General features: G+C 40.7%; 1 protein-coding gene across 3 annotated transcripts in view; it reads left to right on the top strand.

Moving 5' to 3' along the window:
- The window catches only part of tpst1 (tyrosylprotein sulfotransferase 1), a 49,865-nt gene extending 27,965 nt beyond the window's left edge, over positions 1–21,900 (top strand). For 2 of the 3 annotated variants that reach the window (XM_076075387.1, XM_076075388.1), the window contains exons 4-6: positions 19,416–19,466; positions 20,017–20,085; positions 21,482–21,900. In XM_076075387.1, the coding sequence (XP_075931502.1) occupies positions 19,416–19,466; positions 20,017–20,052 (87 nt within the window). In that variant the 3' untranslated portion in view covers positions 20,053–20,085; positions 21,482–21,900. The remainder of the gene's footprint in view (positions 1–19,415; positions 19,467–20,016; positions 20,086–21,481) is intronic. The other variant, XM_076075389.1, reaches the window with a different exon arrangement.
- The last annotated feature ends 2,648 nt before the right edge of the window (positions 21,901–24,548 follow it).

Raw genomic sequence — 24,548 nt, 5'->3', positions numbered from 1 at the left:
AGGAACCCACTGAGGGCTGTATTCAAAATCACAGGAAAAGATCTAAATCACAGCTGATCCAACTTGCGCGAATGTATGTTCGCCCGAAAACGTCTGGGCATGCTCCTGATGAGACGGGGGGTGGTGTCCTGGCGTCAGATGCACCGATGCATAACGTCCCACAGGTTCTCAATTGGATTGAGATCTGGGGAACGTGAAGGCCAGTCCATGGCATCAATGCCTGCGTCATTCAGGAGCTGCCTACACACTCTGGCCACATGAAGCCGGGCGGTGTCCTGCACCTGTCTCCTGGTATCTCCTCCACGTTATTAAGACTGTGCTGGGAGACACAGCAAGCCTTTTTGCGACGGCTCGTATGGATGTGCCATCCAGGAGGATTTGGACGACCTGTGCAACCTCATGCTAGTGACAAGGGCACTAACAATGCAAAACTAGAAAGAAAACAGCCAGGAAGAATAAGGAGAAAGAAATGGTCTGTGCTGTTGCCTCTCCTGTCCACCTGTTGTCACCTTCATTTGCACCAAATCAGGTGAAGTTGATTCACAATTGCTTATGCTTCCTAACTGGCCAGATCAATATCTAAGAATTTAATTGTCTTTGTGTTATACTGTGATGATTGAGTGTTCCCTTAATTCTTTTGAGCAGTGTATGTAGTGTACAGATATGAGAGTGCTATCAATCTTCACATTGAACTCTCTGCAAGAACGCGAACAAGCATTTTAATGAAGAATGACAAACTATTCCTATAAACAGGCTGTACTGCTGTTATTTTGAATTTCAGCCCATTTACTACAAACAGAATATACTGATATATTTATTCTCCAAAATATAGTATTTTATTCATTTAGTCATTAATACGTACTTTGCTCTCTACAAAATGTTTTTCATGTTCCACTAAAAACTGTAAATAGTTATATATATCTTCTGTGGTTAACCCCAGTGGCGGGCCGTGCATTTTATACCTGGGCCTTCACTGCTGTCCAATACCACCTTATAACCACATTATGGCGCCACAGCTATTATTCATTTTTAAGGCTTTAACTATGTACATCTTCGTATTAAACCGTTCGTTACGAGTCGTTTGAATAATGCTAGAGCATTTAGAAAATGCAAAAGCCTAAATTCAGGAAAATATAATGTTCTCAGCTGGTCTGGCTGTGGTACCCACCATCATTCCTTAATGACAAGCCGCCACCCAAAGAGATTATCATAGGATTTTACTTTCACAACTTGAACGTTGACCGTACTGCTCTGCAATGTCTTTCCTCGTCTCAGTCTCCTGTGTCATGGTGTGGTACATCTCACTCAGTCAGAATGCCCATATTTGATTGGCTGAGCTGCATCACGTGATGTGATTCACTACCCATCAGCCTCTGCTGGCTGTTAAGTTTCGTTTCACGATAGTCACGTGCTCCCCCACTGACCAATCACAGCACACTCTGCACCTCGCGGCAGAGCTGCACATGGACACTGAGCGGCATGTAATGCTGACGTCATTATAGGCCGGATAGCAGGTGCTGGCACGTCAAAGAATACGCCTAACATGTCAAACTAAAGATCTGATTGGTTGAACACTATGACAATCAACAATATCGTCCCCATTTACTTTAATCTGCACTGGCTGCAGGTGAGACTCTGCAGGCCTCGGGCCTCTGTTCTTACCTAGAGACACAGAGGTGAAATCTGATTGGATAAAAGCTCTACTTAAAACAAGCTGCACTGGAAGCAGAGCAACTGAGGAAGACAGTAGCTGTGCAATGAGAAAATAAGATAATGGGAAAAATATTTTTATAAATTATAATACGTGTATTTAAGAAAAATTATTAAATTATAAAATAGATATAGCTTTGTGATTCTGTTTAGGCCAGCAGAGAAGGCCTTGCTAGCCCTGATGGCCCACCACTGGTTAACCCTGATAGTGATGTCATCAGGGTTACCTCAGCTTGGGTTTGGAGACTACAAATGGATTGCAGAAAGCTAATTTTGCAGTTACCACTTTACATCACATGACATAAATTAAGCCGATGCTCTCCAAAAGGACTTACATTTTTTCACAGGGTCCTGTGAAATCTGCTTTATTTTTTTCCAGATGCCATATTATGTTTTCCCAAATTATTTATTTTCTGTTTAAATTTTTCTGAATTCTGTGTATTTATGAATTGTATGTAACACATTACACAATTTTTTTTTTTAAAGAAATTTAGTCAATACAGTTATATAATATAAAATTCAATACTTTTGTAAAATCAAGTGCTCCAAATTGAGCTCTTGATGTCCGATTTCTCAGCTTTTTGGAAGACTAATGGGCGACCCCTCCCCTAAGTTTCCCCTCAGCACTTGTCTCATGATGTCATGATCTCTTTGGCTGTAGCTCCCACGACAGGTCACACATTTAGCCTGCTAGGGGATGCATCAGCGAGCCTCTTGGCGTGCGTCTTTGAACCGAAGACTTTTGTTGGAAAGCTCCAGCTAATGGAAAATCGGGGCTAAAGTTGTGTAGTGTGAACTACGAGGGTTGTCTCAGAGGGCCTCTTTGACATGACTGTGTGCATGTGTGTGTGTTTGTGCATGAGCTTAGCCTCGCTTACGGTTATAATGGTAGAGAAAACCCAGATTTTGATCAATTCCATCCACATTTGGCAAATTCTACATTATGTTGTGTTTTACATATCATTCGATTTGTATCATCAAATTGATTTCCGTCCACATTTACCACTTTGCGAAAATTATAGGGCCCTCATTTTTTCTTGCTTCAAGATAATTTGTCAGGAGAAAACCCCTGAGATTCCACCACCACCCTTATGATTAATGGCCAATCCACTCGTTACATTTCATAAACGTTGTTCCTGTCCATGAGCACTGTCTTCTTTGCTTTGCCAGATGACAAAGCCTTTGCTATTTTTGGAGCAGAAAATGTTTTATTGAATCCTTTTCCTCAAGCTGAGTTATCAGGTGACGTGCTCTGCACTCTGACGCACTTCTGTTTTATTTTGATCTCTCAAGGTCTGTGGAGGCCAAGGTTTCAAGGTCTTCCTAGCACTTAGAGCCCCAATTTCTCTGTGATGAATTGGACAATAAAAAAGGTGCTAAGATCAGTCAGTCACGAGTGTACTCATTTTGAGCCATTAGTACATTTGTATAAATGATCAAGACAACTAGGAAGACGATGACTTCACATTGCACAAGGTCGCTGGAGACATGAGCTGAGCATTGAGGAAAAGAGCATCTGTCGTTTCCATTAGTTTGAAATTCCCTCCTGTCATGACTTAATAGTAAATGTTTGATGGCAGCATGAAATGGCACTGTATTATAGTCATTGTTGATGTGAAAACAAGATTGACAAATGGTGAAATGTGTCTCGAAGTGTTATTTCCAGTTTAGTGGCGATACAGGCTGAAGAATGTCTGTTCATTTACTGTTGGCATGTTTTCTTCTACCCGGGTTGACTGCTCAAATGTCCAAACATTTCTGGCTGATTTGTTGCTTCCAAGCACACAGGCTGGAACTCTGCCCAGGTGTCTGGATAGTTTCCTTAAACATGAGTCATACTTCCACATTTATATTTCCATGAAAACCTGAATAACAAAATGCAGAGGTACCACAGATAACTGGGGGAAATGCTATGAATCCAAAGCAGCAAATGTAGAGTTCTTTGATGTTAAGTTGTTGCATGTGAAAGTGATACTAATGGCCTCAAGTTTTTTTTGCACAATTGAAATGTCCCTACATAAAAAGTTAAAAATAAGTGGAAATGGTTTGGGCTAGAGCCCTTAGTTCCAACTAAGGAACATCTTAATGCTACAAAAATATTTTAGAGAATCTTGTGCTTCCAACTTTGGGAAAAATCTTGGGAAGTACCATGTGCACAAAGCAAGGTCAGTACTATAGCTTTACTGTATTCTTGAGGCTGATATTGAAGTTTGAGAGTTTAACAAGACTTAAGTAGATAGCCATGTTAGTGGCTCTGTAAGGCTGTACTTAGGCACAACAGGGCTTTGAGCTAAAGGTCAGCTGGCACAGTGACAATGAAAACATGCTGATGATTATCAGATTTCATGTCAACTATGTTCACCATCACAGTTTGGCATATTGCAATGCTAGCATTTGCTAAACCCTCCATATACAGCTGAGGCAGATGGAAATATAATACATTTTTCAGGCATTTGGTCATAAATCAAAGTACTGGATGAATTATCGCATCCAACATTCGTAGCAATACCATAATGCCCCATAGTTTGTAGATATCCCACAAAATGATTGTGTATGTTATGCACGTAATCATAAACGAGGAAGTATAAAGACAGCAAAAGTCCATACAGGGCTGGAAGGAGGGGGGGGTGGATTAATCCAACAAACCGCAATCTCTCTGCCAGGAGGCCGCTGTTTGTTCTCCGTGTGAATGAGAAGTCATCGTTGATCGTTTTGTTGCGTAGCTTGCGTAAATCAAGAACGGCACTTCAATAGCTAGTTTAACCAAAACAACGATCTTTTCCTAAACCTAACTAAGTAGTTTTGTTGCCTTAACCTAACTAATTATTTCACAATGTCTTCCTAAACCTAATTAAGTAAGTTTGTTGCCCGAACTTATTGTTGGCTTTTGTAGGAAAACGCACAAAAATGTCTTCTTGTAAGATATAACAACCATTGCGGATATGTTGAGACATTTCACCCAAACCCACCAATGTGAATTGTGTGGTGGCACTAGAGGAAAAGTCAGAGGATCACTAGAGTTATTAAGATATATCATTTAAGAACCATACATGTCTGTACAAAATGTTATGCCAATATATTCTGATGGCAGATGTTGAGAGATTTCACTGGATAAGTGAAAACATTAAACGGCTGGTAGTGTCGGGTGACAAATCAAGGGATCACCAAAATCCATAGGATTCATCTTCTGGGGAATATGAATTTCTATACAAATTGCATCAGTTTCATGGCGTAGGTCACAGTAACTGAAGCCAGTTATCTCATCAGCGTTTGTGCCATACGTGTGATTAGTGCTGTGTGTTTGTGTGTCCGTTATCATGCAGCTGTGATGTTTCAGCAAAGTATCAACACTATGTCCTGCTGTTTGCCATTTCAGCAGGAAGTATCTCTCTTGCCAGATAAAGCAGTGACTTGTACTGTTCATCATCACAATTATGCAACAGTGAAGGGTGAGAATCTGCACACTCGGTGAAACCTAAATATCCAAGGCAGAATGTTAACAGTTGGGGAAGGGGATATAGCAGAAAACAGGCATTTGATATAGCTGTAGTTCTTTTCTATAGTAAGCTGTTCAGACTAACTTTGTAAATAACATCAGGTATTTTCTTATTTCATTCCTGATTTCTGCTAACTATATTCAAAGCTTTACAATAATTTGGATAATTTAAGTTTGACAGTTTGATTCTCGATGTTGCTGAGTGGGTTGTGTGATAGATTTTCTCTTAGTGGAAAAGTTGAGAGCCATTCCAATGGTGCTTAATGGAGTGTTTTTTCGCAGTTTTAACTTTCTTAAGCATTTGTATTGGTATTCCATTTGCTTGAGGGAAACCAAAAAGAGGGAGCGAGGATGCAGAGATGGAATGAATTTGGTGCAATTCTTCATGTCGTCGAGCCATCTGGAGTGTAAGATGATTATTATTATTTATGTTATTTTTTTATTGTTTAATGTGTCTGACCACAAACCGATGGAAACTACGGACAAGGTGGCAGAGATTGATTAAAGCTAGGGTTGGTAATCTTGAGAAACTATAGCAAGAATAAGCTAGACTGTTTCGTTCCGTCATTGTCGCTGGATGAATTTCCAGGAAACTGTGAAACTCTTGGAAAAAGATGGCAATGTTTCCATAACAACCTCCAGATTCAACCACTAGTTTATCCTACTTCATCAGGGTAACCCTCTCCCTCACAAAAAAACAATGTAATTTCATGCACTTGGTATTATTTCGAAATACTGTGGATCTTACTGAATTCAAGACCACAATCCCCCCCCAAGGAAAATAGAAATGTCTGCGCTGCATTGCATAAGACATCTGGCAACCAGCCCTGAACTAGACCACTGTATGAATAAGCCACATGTGGAAATGCTCTCTCTGCTGTCTTGAATTTTCACCCAGCCCCATCCAAATATTTACCACAGAATATGCAGCTTGGGTCTAGCTGCTCAGAGGAGAAATAGTTTGGAAGCAGTCATCAGAACAACATGTTTGTATTGTGGAGAGATCTGGAAAATGAAGGAAGCTTGACCTGTTGAGCACAGCCTTATCTCGAAGATACTCTGTTTTTTGTGACTGTGAGTGAAGACCAGTGTTAAAGGTAATCACTCTAAGCTGTATCAGCCCTGTGGTCCAAGAAGTGAAGGTATATCTCCCTAAAACCTCTGAGTTTACATTGATTTAACCCAGACATCTTCCAGGGATTCATTTGAAGAGAAAAGGTAGAGAAGAGGCGTAAGGTTGAGGTCGGGTACAATAGATACAGCTACCCACATCACTTTAAGAACTCCCTCAGAATCATTGAAATGGAGCTAAGACAATGAAAAAAGAACCAATTGCATGTACCCTCTGCTAATGACTTTGTTAAAGTGACAACGCCTGGACTCTTTGTCAAGGCTTCATCTCTGACTGCTGGTCAGTAGAGGTTGTTCCGTCTTGATGTAAAGGAGGCTCATCTGGCCTGGTCTTAAAGCCACAATCAATAGCTTTTAAGTGGCGGTGCAGTTGTTCTGATTCCTGGTGAGAAATGGATATTGGAATCAATAAGTTCTCAGTTTCTCCACAATAACAGTAATGAGTCAGTGGAGAGATGAGAAACAAATGCCTGTAGAGTTGTGCTTTGGGTCTGCGGCTGGATCTTTTCTTCATATTGATGCAAGGACAGTTAATGATGCACAGGCTTATCCTATCTTATTGATCCAGGGCCATCATCAGTTCTCGGCCTTCGGCTCTTATGCTGCGATTAATCGCGTCATTCGTGCCATGTTACTCGCCGGGGACCATTTGTGGTCATTCGCGTGAATTGCGCCGGAGAGGGGGCATGGCTTATCGCCCTAGAAGCCGTTCAACTGTCCGCCATTTATTTCCGCCATCAACCATGGATTTCTGCTTAGTACTTGTTGTGGAAGTCCCAGATATCCCGGGAAACTAAATACCTTCTTCTCTGGGTTCATAACATCATCTGGAGGAGCTCCGTGTATTTCATCGAGCTGTATTCACTGTGTCTAGCAAGCCACACGTCGGCTGTTTTACTACAGCTGTATGAACACAAATAAACAGTTTTTGCTGTGATTTAATTGCAATAAACGGACAAAAAGGGATGCTGAAATGACTACGTAATCATGCCGATTTGTAAAAAGTTTGAATTCATATTTTGTTAGTTCTCTCCGCAAGACGACAAGCAAATAACTTTTAAAATGCTTCTTTTCTCAATTGAGTTCGGATCGATCGGTGCTAGGCTATGTTAACATTGTAGCAGCTTCATCTCCACTCAAAATAACTTCATCTAGGCGTAAATACGGCACTGTCTTTTTCATTGTTTATACCATATGGTTTACAGACTAACATTTATACACATAGTTTGGTTACTAATATGAGCTATCGTAGAGCTCTGGGTGAACACAGACGGCTACAGTATTTGTTTCCGGATTCAACAACAGCAGGACGTCAGTAATGAAAGAAGGAGCATCTCAACGCTGATAGGCTATCGCGCCATAGCGCCACACAATGTTTCGGCCGAAGTTGAAAAATTTCAACTGATGCAGAAAAAAAGCGGCCAAAAGATGTATTAATAAGGACTTCACATGATTCGTGTGTCTTACTCATAGACTGTATATAAGAAGTGGACATAGTCGTTGTGACGTCACCCATTGGTTTGTGACTGCAGTTTTGAAGCCTCGAGTTCGACATTTTGGCCATGGCCATCTTGGAGTTTGGCTGTGGCCATCTTGATGTTTTGCAACCAGTGAACAGGAAGTGACTATGGTTGGACTGCGGAGGAGGGACGTTGAGACGCCGTATGCGGCTCTGGTAGCGATAGCGGCCTGTCAATCACTAGCTTGCCCAAGAACATACCCTGCTTTATGGTCTATTTTTCTCTAAATGGGACCGCAAAGTTGTGAATGGGGAACATGTTTGTGTTTATTTTCCTTTGCATATTTAACATGCTGTACTTGTGTTATCAGTGGCCTGCAATGTTAACATAGGTTATGAATAAGGTCTTTTATGATTCTACAGATTACAGCGGCGTCTCGCCACGCTTCCACCTGTTGATAATATTATTTTTGGTCTTGGGAATTTCTTTATCAGACTTTTTAAGTGGAATAATTGTATAATTTGTGAATGTTAAGCTTGTTTATTGTGTTGGAGTTTAAGTGGTAGCCTCAAAGCTTTTTTTCTCGCTGTATGCCAAACAGGTCGTACATGAATTCATTAGGGCCCGAGCTACCGACAACGTCGGGCCGCGAAGGCCCTATTGATATTGTACCCGTTTGGGTAAACGTATGCATGGTTGGAGGACTTGCCATGCATGAAAACTCACCACATTTTGGGGACTTGTCAGGCCTGGTGAATATAGCCATCTGAAAAAGAATGCATCTTTCTGTGTTAAGAAATGGATCTACGTCATCAAAAGTTATCAAAAGCTTTTTGATATCTCTTTTCGTTTACAAGATATGTACCAATAAACTTCTTAGGGGCGTGGCTTAATATCAATACATATAACTTCTCAACCTCAATCCTAAAATTACCAGATTTTCAGCATATGTGCACATTGCATCCTCTAACATACCCTGAGATTTATTTTCAACAACTAGGGGGCGCTACAGTAAACCCTCGAAGTTGTGCTTTTTGTCACTTTTTGCAGATTTCAGCCTTCGCACTTTAACAAACTCCTCCTAGAGATTTTAAGCGATCAACTTCTACTTTGGTCAGGATGCTCTTAAGACCTCTGTGATTAAAAGTTATCAAAATCGAGAGTTTTCATCAAAGAACCTTGACGTGGCGTGGCGGCCATTTTGCCTCATTGTTTATGAAAAAATAAGTTGTTATAACTCCAAGGTACATTATCCAATTCGCACAAAACTTCTTATGCATGATGCTACTTCAAGCCTAAACATACTTCAATTGAAAATATTTCAATAACTCATAGCGCCGCCTACTGGCTAAAGGAAATGTCATATTTTATACTTTTATTTATTCCTCCTAGCCAGGTGACCTGATGAGTCTCAAATTTGGTAAGGATAGCCTTAAGACATTGATGATAAATTGCCATGAATATTGTGAGTTTTCGTTCCACGCTGTTGCCGTGGCGACGCATAGTTTGCCATGAAAAAGGAAGCTGATGGTTTAGTGGGTTGGGATGCTCAAAAACTCATGTAACTTTGTACATGTGTTACAGGTCATTGGAAGAAATAGTTTATATGATTTTCTTTATTGGCTGTTTTAAATTGCCTCTATAGCGCCCCCTACAATATTTCAAAAGAGCAGCCCCAGCGCTACGTTTTGGCTACATGTATGAAACTTGGTAAGCACATGTATTTTATGGAGACTTAAAAATAAGTCTCTTGGGACCATGCTCTAAACCCTACCGGAAGTCTGCCATTTTCAATTTTGTATGAATTTATACAATATTTCGACGATGCAGCCCTCGCAGTACGTTTCACTATCTATATATACAATTTAGATGTCTAACATTTGGTAAACAGATGTATCACATGTAGACTGACAAAAAAGCCCCTCTAAACCCAACCGGAAGTCAGCCATTTTGAATTTAGTGGAAAAAAACACATTTTTGCGAACTCCTACACGCTGGGTCCGATTTCTACGAAATTTGCTGTGGATCTAGATCATCAAAAGTTATCAAAATATTTTTTATATCTCTTTGCGTTTACAGGATATGGACCAATACACTTCTTAGGTGCGTGGCAAAATATCAATACACATAACTTCTCAACCATTTGTTCTAAATTCCCAAAATATTCAGCATATGTGCACATCGCATCCAGTAACATACCCTGAGAATTGTTTTGCATTCGACCACTAGGGGGCGCTACAGTACACCCGCAAAGCCTACTGGCTAAAGGAAATGTCTGATGTAACTCAGCTGGACTTGTTCCAAACGGTCCCAAACTTCTCATGCTTGATAACACTCATGGCCTGAGGATGTCTACAAGCTAATTTCCACTAATACTCACAGCGCCAGGAAATCTGGATTTTTATGATAAACACCTCCGATTTACATGACTTTTACACAATGTGGTTTACATTTGACACAGAGCTACATGATGCATGTTTGCACGCGAAGCATCAGACTATTTGCAAAGCATCATTTCCGGCATCAGGCGGTCCACGCGGGATTAAAAACGTCTCACTCGCGGACGCGCTGTCCGACGGTCGCGGACGTTCTCGGCCGCGCAGGCGCCACCCCTGCCACCCCCGACACGCTGGAGGATGCAAGGGCCCGTTCATCGCTGCTCGCAGCTTTAATTTGATTTACATTTATATATGGTGTTAAATGCAACAAACTGTGTTTTTGTTTATATGTGATTTAATGTGACATAGTGAGGAAAAGGTAGAACCTTTCAGTGTGCTTTTGTAGCTTTTGTAGCTATAGACATATTAGGCAGTCACATTGCAGTGTCTGGCCACACCAAGTATCAGATCCGCCCGTTCCCTTAGATTCAGCGTATGTACTTTTCCCTTTAGGTTTTCATAGTAAAGTGAATTGTTACAACTTAAAAAAATGGACATCATGCTGTAATGAAGAAGACTTGTTATCTGTTATCTGCATTTTTACCATTCATTGTGTCGAGACTACAAAGACACTTTTGGATCTCTGGCACTGGAGATCCAAAAAACCTGCAATTAACACCACAGGACACCGAGATCTTCCAGATTTCAACTTTAAATCAAGAACCACATGATCAAAGATTAAGTTTACAGGATAATCAATCTGAACCAAAACTGATACTAATTTCTCTTTTTTATACTAATTACACTCTTGAAGAATTTCAGTGTGCAGTTGAGATAGAAGCTTGTTTGAGGTAACAATATCCCTGCAATCATTCCACCCACATAGTGTGGAAGTAGACTGCTGTGCAGCTGAAACATTCTTCCCTGCCGATCGTGGCTCGACACTGGCAGCTTTTCAAAGATACTTGGGGTGTTGCCACATTGAACCTCCTGGGATTGGGGCTTAGTCACAGGGACCTCCAGCCATAATACTGAGGCCGAACCACTGCCGGGTTTAGTTTGGCACACTGGACTGACCTGCTGCTTGTACCAGCAGGCACCTTGGCTGACCCGATGGTGCTGGTCTCTCCCTGAGTGGGCTCTGCTGAGGCATGCTGTGATAGCTTTCAGGGTTTCTGCTCAGTAATGCTGTGATTTTGATTCTTGTTGAGTTAAGTCAACTTCATTTCCATTTAGTTTTTAGGAACTTGTCTTGGTGAGCTCATAATGCAGGACACAGGACAACATTATATGCAGCATTTTGAAATCATAAGTAAAACATTAAAATAAAGCAAGCATTTAGTGTGGATCCTACGCACTGTTTTATTAATTCATGTTTTCATGTTAACTGAGGTTGTTCATTACTTACCTTTATTTGTACTTGAGAGAGTAATTCTACAGCTTAACCCTTTATTACCGTAATCCTTTTAAAGGAAGGAAATTGAATTGAGACCTTGTCTTGGATAACCAGGAGGGAAAACCTGTAGAAAGAGAATCATATGAGAATCGACTGTACTCTTCTGTTACGGTATTTTCTACGAGTTGTCAATGGCATTCAAATGTATATTATTAAATCAAGTGAGTTAACGAGCAAGTAGAAAAGGACTTGTATTATTTTATAGTTGTTAATGCATGTTTAGAGCCGACTAAACATTCTGGGTATGAAACGCCACGTAAACCTCTGGGTATTTCCATATGTCATAAGATACTTTCTTCTTTAGTCAGACTCCCAGCTGTGAACATAAGGGAGATCTGAGGAGTTATTAGTGTCTGAAACTCCGGTGAGTGAAGCACACGCTCTTTGTAGTAGTTGTTAGCCATTATGAGGAGACAATGAAACATCTTACTGCTGTTCAAGTTCAGATCATTTTCATAAACTATTTTATATACATTTTAATATACATGTTGAATAAGTTATTGGTTATATTTCAATTCATATTGTTTAAGGTGGAACATATTAAAATGATCTATAAATAAGGTGTAAGAGAAGTAATTTTAAATGCTGAAATACCTATTGTGATATATAGTAATTCATCTAACTGTAAATGAAGTCTGTTATTGGTTATACATTAAAAGATATTCTAAATAATCAAAAGAAGTTAATGAGGTATCATGTTAGAAATAGACATAGAACAGAATAACTTTCACTATTTGTGTAGGTTGGATTGTTTAACTACTAAAGCCCAGCCCAGTGAGAGTGTGGGCGTTGATGGAAGCGGTGGGCCCACTGAATAGCTCCATTCGTTCATTGAGAAATAGTCGTAGTAGTAGTACACCCCATCCACACACAAGGAAAGGAATTGAATTGTTGCTCACAGCAGAGCTGAAGGTCAACAGTGACGAAGCAGTTCAGTCTGACTTGGTCTGAGGCAGCGGTCCCCTCGGTTTCATAATGAACCCAACATATTTTTACACTTCACAAAAGCAGTCTGCCCGCAGGATTTAACTTGACTGGTCAGGGACTTAGTGTGGAAGGATCCCCTCGTGAGACCTCTCCCTGGAGCTGGCTGGCCCAGGCAGGGCACATTTCCTCTCTGAGGCATCACGTACTGGCTCTAGGTCGGCTTCCAAAAACCCTGGGCGGAGTTGGCTCACGGCTCCAACTGTGAGCATTCCAGCAGCCCTCGCCGGGACCTCGTCGCTTCCCGGGACCTGGACTGAGAGGGTGAGAGGGGCAGCTCTGATGGTAACCTTGTGATTATAGATGAAAGTGTTTGCTGAGGAGACTAGCGTAGCTAGCTAGCCATGTGACCTCATCGGCTGAGCGGCTGTTCTTCACAACACTTAGAGTATCTCGACATTCGTTAGTTAAAGGCTTCTTTACTCCAATTGAGCTTGATTTTGGTCAAATGTTAATAATATAATGACACATGTCATATATACGTGTGTGTGTGTGTGTATATATATATATATATATATATATATACTCAATACCAACTTTGACGATACAATGTTCAATCATCATTATTATTATTATTATTAAAACCATTATTTTTTCATTTCCTGCAAAGTAAGTGTTTTGGACAGACTAGGTTTCCACCCGACAGCAACAATATACAGAGTGCAGCGCTTTGTTTTCTCACTGCTGAAAGGCAATAATACTGCCAGCTGTTCAACTCAATACCAACTGTCGCTAGATGTGACTGGCTGTGTCATAGCCCCCACTTGTTAAAGAGGTCATTCAACCCAGGGATAATGACAGGAAGGCAGCACAGTACCATTTCTGTCAGACAGCTGATTGGGGACTAAGCCCTATATTAGCAAGCAGAGGTCCCTTTGATTATGCTAAGCAGTATTTCATCTGGCTTTATCCGACCCAATAGAAGAGGCTGTAAATCTTCCACCAAATGAATATTTCTCCTTTCAGGAGCATTTCAACCGATGCCTCAGAGGTAATACACCTTGAGGTCAGAGTCTGCTGGACAAGAGCAGATTGGCTTCATGTTACTGCAGTGATCCCAACATGCAGACATAAAGTCTGGCCTTTCCTAGAGTCAGCTCTTCCCTTCTGTCTGTCCTCTCTCTGAAGATAGATCTGGAGCATGCGGCGCAGACAGCTCTGCTCCTCTCTGTTTCCGAATGATACCACACATTCTTTTGCCCTGAGCGTCTGACCTAGTGCACAACCAGAGGTCATTCTGCTCTGCTTCTCTTTTGCATTCCCCCCCCCCCCCGAGCAGTCTGACGTTCGTGCACTTGGAAACTTGCAAAATGGCACCCATGAGGAAATCATGAGCATGCGCTCGCCTCTCTGTCTCTGCTGTTGGAAATATTTTCAGATAACGTTGAGTTTCTGGCCCTGCGTCAACTTTAAGCAGACACAGGCACGCATGAAGGCACGCGGGGGCATTAATCAGTGGCTGTTGTGTTTTAGGGAAGTTTAAATCTCTTCAGCCCGGAAAAGGGGCTCAGGACTTTGTACCCACTTCTCCCACACTCTGGAGGTCCAGCAAAGATTCAAATGATATATTTTCATTGATTATCTGATTGAATTGAACTCGGTACTTCATGTGTTTTGTCTCGTGGCTCTATTGTTTGTCAAAAGGATGAAAATGAAACATTAAAGGCTTGATTGTGTAACTTTATGAGATTAAAATATGTATATACATATTCAGTTTTCTATTGGTTTAATTGATCTTTGCCCTTGTGTTCTGCTTAAATCCTGTGTTTGGCTGTGGTTGTCATTGAGGGTGCATTTGAGGTTAGTGATGATGCTGCCGCGTCCATCATTGACTACATGCACACTCATATTCCACTATTACTCCGAATATGACAATATTCCAAATTTAACATATCTATGTAATCATCATATTCTGTTTGGATATTATAAATTAGGCCTTATTCTGAATGGAGCATTTTCCGACTAAGACATGTGGGATATGGCGATATTATTCTGGTTTTAGGACCAGTCTTTTAACATGTTTACAGCGCATTTGGAATATGCGTCTCAAGCGGTTTAAACGGCACTTTGCTGCACACTTTTTTACGACCAGCTCTGTGTCTTTGTACACAAACCAACTAGCTAGCAGTTTGCAAAGCTGCAGTAGAGATGCCCAAAAGAAAAGCCCACATTCCTGGTCTGAAAGAGAAACGCACCTACTTTTAAGCATTATGGAGGAGTTGAATATAATATCAACAGGTTTTATCCAAAGACCTGTTGATATCTAAATATTGCAACCTTTCCAACCTTTTCAAGAAGGTGCTTAAAGAGGAAGGCAGTGTTTGCACGCTCCAAGAAGTCCGCCATCGCTGGAAAACATGGAAAAAAAAAACTTGATAAGGCATCGAAAATAACGTTGACGTGGGATTCACTGGCCCCGGTGATGAGGATGCGGCATGGGGTCATTGCATGTAAACGGGAATATTAGAGGAATATACATTTTTATTAAACATGTAAACAGCTTGTTAGGAATACTGTCTTTTTCGGAATGAAGGCAAAAACCTGAATGTCTGGTGCCTGTAAATGCGGTTAATGTGTGTGTTTGAGAGAGAGGGAAGAGAAGGTGGAGGCCGGTGGACTATTGTGCTGCAAAGCTTCTTCAAGTTATAATTTATCCTATTTTGGATGTCAACGTTATGAATGAAGCTTCAAACTGTGTCGTACAGCCCTAGTAATTACCCATGTAGCCCTAACCCCACCAGGAAAGTAGTCCGCTCATGTTAGCAAAAAAGAATGCAACGCACCTATTTGGCGATTCTTTGGTTTTAAACCAAACTAAAAAGGAGAACCAGAGAATGTGAATGAAGGGATTTGTAAGCTGTTCGATTTATTAAAAAAGAAAAAAAAGTCGTGACTAAAGACGGACACACCACGAATCTCTGCTCCCATCCTGAAACTCACCATCCAACATAAGATGCCGGCATGCCACAGAGAGCAGCCGGACAGACATTTCTGTCACGCTGAGCAATCAACCCTCAATCATTAGAGCTTTTGCAAAGGCAACAAAATATAACACTTGCGAGACCGGAAGAGGTTCAGTTACTACCAGTTGATTGATCTGATTTTTTATTTCAAAATGCCCGTGGATAAAATAGCGCTTACTGCCTATACATTGTGGTCACTTATGGGTATTGCAACATATCCGTCTCCAGTCCATAGATCTATTGGTTTCTCTCTCTTTAACTTTGTTTCATCACCGTATATTGTTGTTTCCTTAAAGCAATATCGTCACTAGGTGGATTTCAGTGTTGCCCAATCCTATTGAGAAACCAAAAAACTTAACACAACATTCAGCATGCAAAACTAAGTCCGTTTCTATAGACAGAGGAGAAATCCAAAGCTTGACAGGCCTGCCTTGCCTTATTAGAGTTACTAAGGGATGATTGCACAGCCTCTGTTGGGGAAGTGGTTTAGCAAATGGTCAAATAAGTACACTATTGCCAAATATGTTGTATAATGAAAGTATAGGTTTACCGTGGAAGTAAAACAATTCAGATTGTAAGAAGATGAAGACAACAAATGATTTACACATCACAACACTGTGTACAGCACTTTGTAACCACACTGTACTTAATTATTACACTACATAGCATACTGGAATGAAACGTTGCAAACAACTTCATCAAATTATATATGATGAGATTTACAGTAGTTTCCAACATGGAACTATAGAAGAAAAGTTCAATCGAGTTAGCAGCCTCTGTCTCAATGCTGCCTCCCTATTGTGTAACACAACACAATAATGCCGCTGTCTTCTCTTGTTTCATGTCTTTATCTGTTAAATGTAGCCTCGATCCATCAGCACAATCTTGTTACCCATATCCTACTTTTCCTCCACATTCTTCCTTATCCCAGGCTAACAGAACGACCTTGTGCTGCTACAGTGTTGTTTTCATTCAACATGAAAGACGTGACTTCCTGTGTAGATATTGTAAGTCTTGGAAATAAGACGTACCTTAGTGATAATCCTGAAGGATCCTGGAGTAGTCCATTTGTATGTTTACTGTGTGGCTGAGGCCAACAAGACAGGGAAAGCCTGAGTGCCTCCCATCCGCCCTTTTCCCTACTATGTGTCTATTTTCACCTCTTTCTCTGGTTCCCATTCAGCCCCCCAGGGGGAAACTATATGGCACCAGGAGCAGAGCCTGAAATTCCTGGCATGCGTCCAGCCCAATATCACAAAGAAAGGGCTATACAATCTGTACAGCATATGACACCTTGCATCAGAAAAGGAAACGCTCCCCCCAAAAAAGCCTGCTACGGGGAGAAAACAAATAAAGAAACATCAGGGAGCACAACGGAGGAGGGATCCCTCTTTCAGGATGGTCATAAGTGCATTAGATGTCATGTCTACGGACGACATAATAGAATTACGTCATGGTCCTTCCATATGACTATGACTATAGGCAGATGCCCCCCAGACTGGAACTGGTTTCCACAGGTGAGGAGTTTCATAGCTGAAGGCTCTGGCTCCCATTTGACTTTTGAATACTGTAGAAACCACAACTGCATTCTGGGAGGACAGTGAGGTGATAGGGTAATATGAGCTCAGTGGTCAGCCCTAAATGGTGCCTGACCAACTAGGGCTTTGTAGGTGAGTAGAAGGATTCTCTATTGTAGATTTTACGGGGAGTCAATGCAGAGACTTGAATACCGGAGTAGTACGATCTCTTTTCTTAGTTTGTGTTCAGTACACGTGCTGCAGCATTCTGGATCAACTGGAGAGACTTAAGCAACTTCTTAGAGCAGACTGACAAACTGGAATTGCAGATATCTAGTCTAGTGGTAAAAAATGCACTGACTCATTCTGCATCGCATTGGATGTGCCTGATTTTTGCAATGTTAAGTAGGTGAAGACAGTCCTTAAAGTTTGTTTTATGTGAGAGTTAAGGACATACCCCAATCACAGATGACTTTGAGATTCTTTACGGTGGTGCTGGATGACAAGGGGGCAATACTTGAGTAATCATTAGATCATTTATTTCTGAGGTTTTCAGGTCTAAGTAATAACTTCAGTTTTGTCTGAGTTTAACATCAGGAAGTTGCGGGTCATCTAGGTTTTTAGGTCCTTAAGGCTGGCTAACTGGTTGGTTTCGTCTGGCTTGATTGACAGATATAATTGGGTATCATCTGTGATTCTGGTTCTGATTCTGATAACAATGAAAATTTATGGAATGTTTTCTGATAATATTACCTAATAGAAGCATATATAAGGTGAATAGAATCGGTCCAGCACAGAACTTTAAGAACTCTGGAACTAACGTTGGTGTTCACGGAGGATTCATCGTTTACAGACTGGGATCGATCTGATAAACAGGACTCAAACCAGTTTGGTGCGGTTCCTCTGATGCCAATTAAATGTTCCAGTTTAAAACCTCTTGAACTCTAACCCTATTTTTTAGGCCTCTGCTCTAAAATTGCATACCCATATTAAAAAGAGTATATCTCTGCAACCACAAGGTGTATTTGAATAGTTTTGGTGTTATAATAAAGGGAACACTTGTGAGATGTGTTCAGATGTGTAAATATCAATATTATATTTTACTGGTTAAGAGTAAATGAAAATGGGACATAGCACAAATTGAATGTTGTGGATCATAAACGATAATGTGATTTATGTTGTTGGTGTTCTTTGGCTCATATCTCGCTGATGCTTGTAGCTGGATTTCTTTGATATGTGCGCCATCTGTGGACTGTCTGCTTTCTTTTGAGGTATCGTGTGTGTGTATTTCATAAAATACCACAGCGGTAGAGCCAGAAGTGTGGCGAGTGGTTTGCCTAGGTGGCGCTATACGGATTTTGATATTTGGCCATTCTTATAGTTGGTTGTTTAGTTGTTTGGAGCATGTTAAAACGGCTTACGTGATCTTGTAGCCCAGGCTTTGCTGTTTAATCAGGTATATAACATGTGTATAACATCATTATATTCGTTGCTGATAAGTGCATTTTTTTCGATGGTATATGCTAAGCTTTCTCCACAGCCCCCGAAAACGGGGGCGCTCGGGCTCAAGAGGTATAGGATGTGGTGGTCAATGGTGTCGAATGCAGCACTAAGACAAGAACAGAGACTAGTCCTTTGTCTGATGCAATCAGAAGGTCATTAGTCATTTTCACCAGTGCTGTCTCTGTGCTATGATGCTTTCTAAATCCTGACTGAAAATCCTCAAATAAACTATTGTTATGTAGAAAGTCACACAACTGATTTGCGACTGGTTTCTCAAAGATCTTAGAGCGGAAGGGAAGGTTAGAGATCGGTCTATAGTTAGTCCACACCTCTGGATCAAGAGTGGGCTTCTTAAGAAGAGGTTTAACTACAGCTACTTTGAAGGACGGTGGTACAGGGCCTGTACCATGTACCACTAGGTTGATTAGTAAAGAGGTGCTAACTAAGGTAAGACTTCTATGAGCAGCCTGGTGGGGATGGGGTTTAAGAGACAGGTGGATGGCTTAGACGTAAAAGCTGTTGTGAACGTTGATGGGAGAAAGGAAATCTAAATATATATCAGGTTTTACAGCGGTTTCTACGGTTCCTGTATTTGAGAATAATTGGGTACCAGTTGAGGGGAATAATGTTGTCTCTAATCGTTAGAATTTGATCATTAAAGAAGTTCATGAAGTTGCTACTCCTGAGGGCTATACAAGTCATTTTTACTAAAGTAAAGGAATGATCCAGTAAATCTTCGCCATGGTGATCCAGATGATGAATTCATGCAGATTCAATGAATCTGTGGAGCTCTAAACCTGGTCCTTTGTTTTTCCAGGTCTTTAAAGGTGAATTTCAGCTACCAGATTTCCTAAAAGAACAATCACAGGTACAGTAACATTTCTGCCTGTTGTTGAGCTTTTTCTTCTTTTTCTTTTTTTTTCAAATTCAGCCATTTTTTTATTGTCTAATTTGAGTTAAACCATCTGCCACTCAGTTGAAGATCTCCATACAGATTTCCATCTGCTCACATTTACACATCTCTTGTTTTTGGCTTTAGTTTCTTGCCATATAATGTAGCTTGTTGTTGTTTTCTGGTCTCTGTTTCATGGTTGTCATCATGTTTTGGTCTTAAGTGGTTCATTGTTTGTTAGTCTCTTTGTGTTGCCTTGTTGTTTCTTGGTTGAAATGACTGATGTTGGCTGAAGAACCCTTATGCCCTCTGCTGGTAGTCGGAGGAACCTGCATCTACTGTCTATTTGCTGATAATGCCTTTGTATCAGCACAATCGGCCTCTTTGTTCATTGAATGAGGTTGGAAATGCAATAAATGACTGACAAGTAGCGTATGTCCTTTCTTTGTCACAATGCTGCCTGTCATCCCGAGAGCACACACTGTAACTTGTCTGTATGTTGTCTGCCCTTGGTTCCTCCATACAGATTCAGAAGTCTGCAGAGAGACCCAACCCCAGTTAGAAGCAGCGAGAATGGCGTCACCTCAACACACAGGTACAGCTCCTGCACTGCATTTATCTGCGCTTGTTATTGTGTAGATTAAGAACCAACAGCGACACCACACTGCTGGAGATCCTGGCCATATTGCTGGGCCCACTGGAGGGAAGGGAGGCACAGGAGAACCAGAACCAAGACTGTGCGTAGCAGACTGTTTCAGTCAAATGAGAGGTTTTCTAAAGGGAGTCAGGGGCTTAGAAACACTACTGCCTTCCTCCACAGGGGCTGCCAAAATCAACACTAAATTATAGTTCCTTGCAGTTACTTTAAATACACTTCCGTGGTGTGATACATTCCTGCTTATGTACAAATTTTGCATCAAAATAAGACTGATCCTTATTCACAGTGCATCTCCTAGCGTAATCCTAGCACTAGTGAACAGTGAATAGTGAACAGGGTGGGTCTTGCTAAATAAAAGCGCCGCTGCAGGGTCCCCGATTTGTTCCAGCTGCTCGATCCGTCCTGAGCATGTGGGTTCCTGTAGACTTACCCGGCCTTACTCTGCCTCTGTTAGGCTACTTGCTGCTAAATGCTAGCCTAGCTATGATGCTAACTTATCTAGCCCACTAGTATAGCTAGATACTAGAATCATTATGAGTGACTCAGCCATGGTAGCTCACGTTTTTGTCCCCGTAGTTGGAAGAGAGGCTACCCCATCTGAAGAACGGTAGTTTTTATTTTTCAAATTTCCGTTAAACTCCCTTCTTATGAATTCAGAAGCGAGAAATCAACAATTTAGAGTTCAAACATTGGCAATTTTACAAAAACTGGTGGATAATTGAAAATGTTGTGTAATGCATCCCATCAGCCTTCCTAAACACAACTTGTTATCCCTCAACATTTCATTTCCTAGTTTGCCTTATTGTTGCAATGTCAGTGTTGAGTGTAATGTAACAGATGTAGAACAGTAAGCTTGACTTATCATCACATGAGCTGTTGGTGTCAATGTTACTGCTGCTGTAAATAACATTTTGGGATATGTTTTGTGTGTCAACTGTCCTGCAATAATGGAAGAAGATACAAGATATTACCTGGTAATTATTCAGCTTTCGAGGTGCTGGTATGATGATGTTACCTTTGAACAGAGCCAGGTCACTGTTGTTTACAGTTTTAATGCTGAACTCTGATGCCGTATAGATCCTCTCATCTAATTTTAAGCAGGAAAGTGAAAACGGTTATTTCCCAAAATGTGTGAACTTTTCCTTTCTGGTCAGAGTAGGTAGTGGCTAGTGCACAACCGACTCAAAGCATTACAACAACAAAGGTGCTCAGCCTTTGATTAATATCTCTGACTGAGGTCATGAAATGTTTGGTCAGAGTCGCTCCTGATTTTACACTAAAACCAACTCTGCTTTGATTTGAACTAAGAATCATTTATCTTGTCTCGGAACAGGAACCCAGGGGCAGTGGAATCATCGTGTCGCCCATCGTGTCGCCCATCTCACCGCGAGGAAGGCCTCGGCACGTTTCAAAGGTCACAGCAGGACCGTCTCCTCACCAGAGAACTCTTGGCCTTCGATGTTGTGCAACATATGATACTAATACTTCTCACAACCACAGAATGTCTGCTGATTGTTATTTTTTTGTGTCACATCACGCTCATCGAGTTTTAAAAAAATGATTTCTGGCTTTTTAGAAAAATATCTCTGTGATTCTGTTGTAAGAAACTGCAGTGAACCGATATCGCAAGAAGCATTTATGAATGGAAAATGAGCTTTTGGAGGATGCCATACCTATTTTAATGTTACTTTTTTCATGCCTTTGTATTGTGAAACCTCATGGGTACTGACATGATAAACTTTTTTTTTTAAACTTGTTGTCAGTCTGGTTTTATGTGCTTATTTGTAAAAAGAAAATGAAACAGAGGAGAGTAAAAATACCTGGACACTGAAATTACATTTAAAAAACAAATCTGGTGAAAATCCTTCAGTAAGTCCTGATAATTGCAGTTCTAAGTGCTATAATCCTATAATAGTCTACAATCGACTATTTACATCACACAGTCATTTGATCTGTCGTTGACGTGAAACTGTTGAGTAGCAGCGTTCATGTCTTTGAGGAGAACAATTATAAACCAAAAGGAACACGTGCAGAGCTTCAAAGGAAAGCGAGCAGCCTCTTATTTAATAATGCATTACATTCAAGTAAGATCTTTACCAAGACATATTTGAAATCTCAGTGTACAACATTTAAAAAAACACTAAACTGTTAACGTGTAACATAGTCTGCAAACATTGCATTGCTTTTCTGGAAAGTATAAACCTCAGAGCTGCTTATGTTTTTAGCAGCTCTAATGAGGTAGACTGTATAAAGATAATATAGACTGATGAAAGCATTATATACATATATATATTAGTGCTGGGCAACGATTAAAATATTTAATCGCGATTAATCGCATGGATTTTTTGCGATTAATCGCATTGTTATGGCAAAGTTCAATAATGAATTCAAAAGTAGTGTATTGCACACTTTTATTTTAAAAGTACTGCTATATGAACAAAAATGCAATGTTTGGTTCACGAGATGCAGGTAGCATGTTTTATACTTAATGTGAATATAATTCATACTTTGTTGGCATCTTATTCTGAAAACCGGATGTTCGTCTGAAGAAACCGGATGTTGTCTCACGTTAATCTTTCCGCTAACTTTCAAAGTCCTTCGCTCGCTCCCGATCTGTGCCGTTTAAATGCGTTTACCGTGAATTTCAGCATATAGGTGCACTAAAATGTAAGTGTCTGCTGAGTTGACCTCGGAGATCTGAGTGTCTGCTGACTTTACCGCAGCGATGTCCAGTAGTCTCCAGGGAGAGCAACAGCTGGTGCAGCTTCTCTCTTTATTTCTGCCCCCCCCTCGACCAGAAGCGGAAGTCGCCTTTTCTCTATGGCAACCCTGAAGGGACATATCTCCAATACAAAACGATAAACATGAGACATTCTGTTACAATCACACAATTGTCCCTAAAGTCCTATAGTCACAACTGACTATACTGACCAGATGTTGTTCTACACCACATGTGTCAAACTCAAGGCCCGCGGGCCGAATCCGGCCCGCCACGTCATTTTATGTGGCCCGCGAATCCACCAGCAAAAAGTTTTTTTTTCAATTTTAATTTTGGAAAAAAAATTTAAAGTTAGACTTGAAAATAAAAATATCCCCATGGTCGAAATTATGAGCTAGCATGTTGTGAAGTATTATCACAGTGGCTGGACATTGATTACTTGTCCTCCTAACAGTCACATGGTAACAATATGGTTAATTAGTTATTACCTTTTTTTTTTTAAAACAGGTGGACAGGAGAGGGAACAGCCCGTAAAGAGGTTTTCCAACAAGTGATTGAGTTGAAAAAGATCGACAAATAATCCCAAAATGTCCACGAAGAGAAAAAATGATGCAGAGGGAAGAAGATGTAATTTAAGATGGGAAAGTGAATACATGTTTGTGCTTCAGGGAGAAAAACGGGTCTGTCTTCTGTGTTATGATGCGTGTCGGTGATGAAGGATACAATTCACTTCGGCATTTTGACACCAAACACGGAGCTAAATTTAGCCTCCAAGAAAAACATCAAATTGTCCAAGAATTAAAAGGCAGACTGCAATCACAGCAGAATATACTTACAAAAGCTACAGCCCAGTGCTGCTAAAGGTGTGTGAGCAGGTGAGCTCCGACCAGATACAGACTTTTACAAATGTCAGTTTGTGAAGAAACACCATCGCAGACCGAGTTCAGGAACTAGCAGCAATCTAACAACACAGCTAGCTAAGAGACGAGATACATCATCTATCAATGTTTGTAAGAGGCTCAAGGCAGACTTGACTGTCAGTGAGGAGCTCTTGGATGTAGCTGCCATGCACGGGACGACGGCAGGGCGGGACATTAGTGATGCAGAGAGGTGACAAAAATAGCTTTGAACAAAGTTAATGTAATAACTTGTGTTTGATATTTGTCTTTGTTATTTTCTTTAAAAGTTTGATCTTTGATAGAGTAATGTGGGTTTCTTAACCCTAAATTAAAATGATTTATGTTATAACAGAAATGTGCTTAAATATATTTTTACATTTATATAACTGCATGTACAATATTTTTACACTTGAATAAACAATAATCAAAAGCAGAGACAGTTATTTAACAATATGTTAGGAGTAGTTACAGTTATACAGTCTTACAGTTACAACCGGCCCTTTGAGGACGACCGTGATGCTGATGTGGCCCGGAGTGAAAATGAGTTTGACACCCCTGTTCTACACCGTGTTCAGGTGCTTCCAGCAGAAGAACCAGCGGCTCATGTTTATTAAAAAAATCAACATGTTAACACCTGATCCAAGTCTGAGGCATCATGCAGTGGGTCATGAGTAAGAAACATAAAACATATAATAAAGCTCTCTCTCTCTCACACACACACACACACACACACACACACACACACACACACCAGGAAAGTGGCGAGAACTTCAGACTCTGAC

The sequence above is a fragment of the Anarhichas minor genome, unplaced genomic scaffold (genome assembly GCF_050575085.1).
Source record: "Anarhichas minor isolate MPS153535 unplaced genomic scaffold, ASM5057508v1 ptg000052l, whole genome shotgun sequence".
Classification (NCBI taxonomy): Eukaryota; Metazoa; Chordata; class Actinopteri; order Perciformes; family Anarhichadidae; genus Anarhichas; species Anarhichas minor.
The sequence above is the reverse complement of the archived record's forward strand: the minus strand, read 5'-3'. Positions and strand labels throughout refer to the sequence as shown.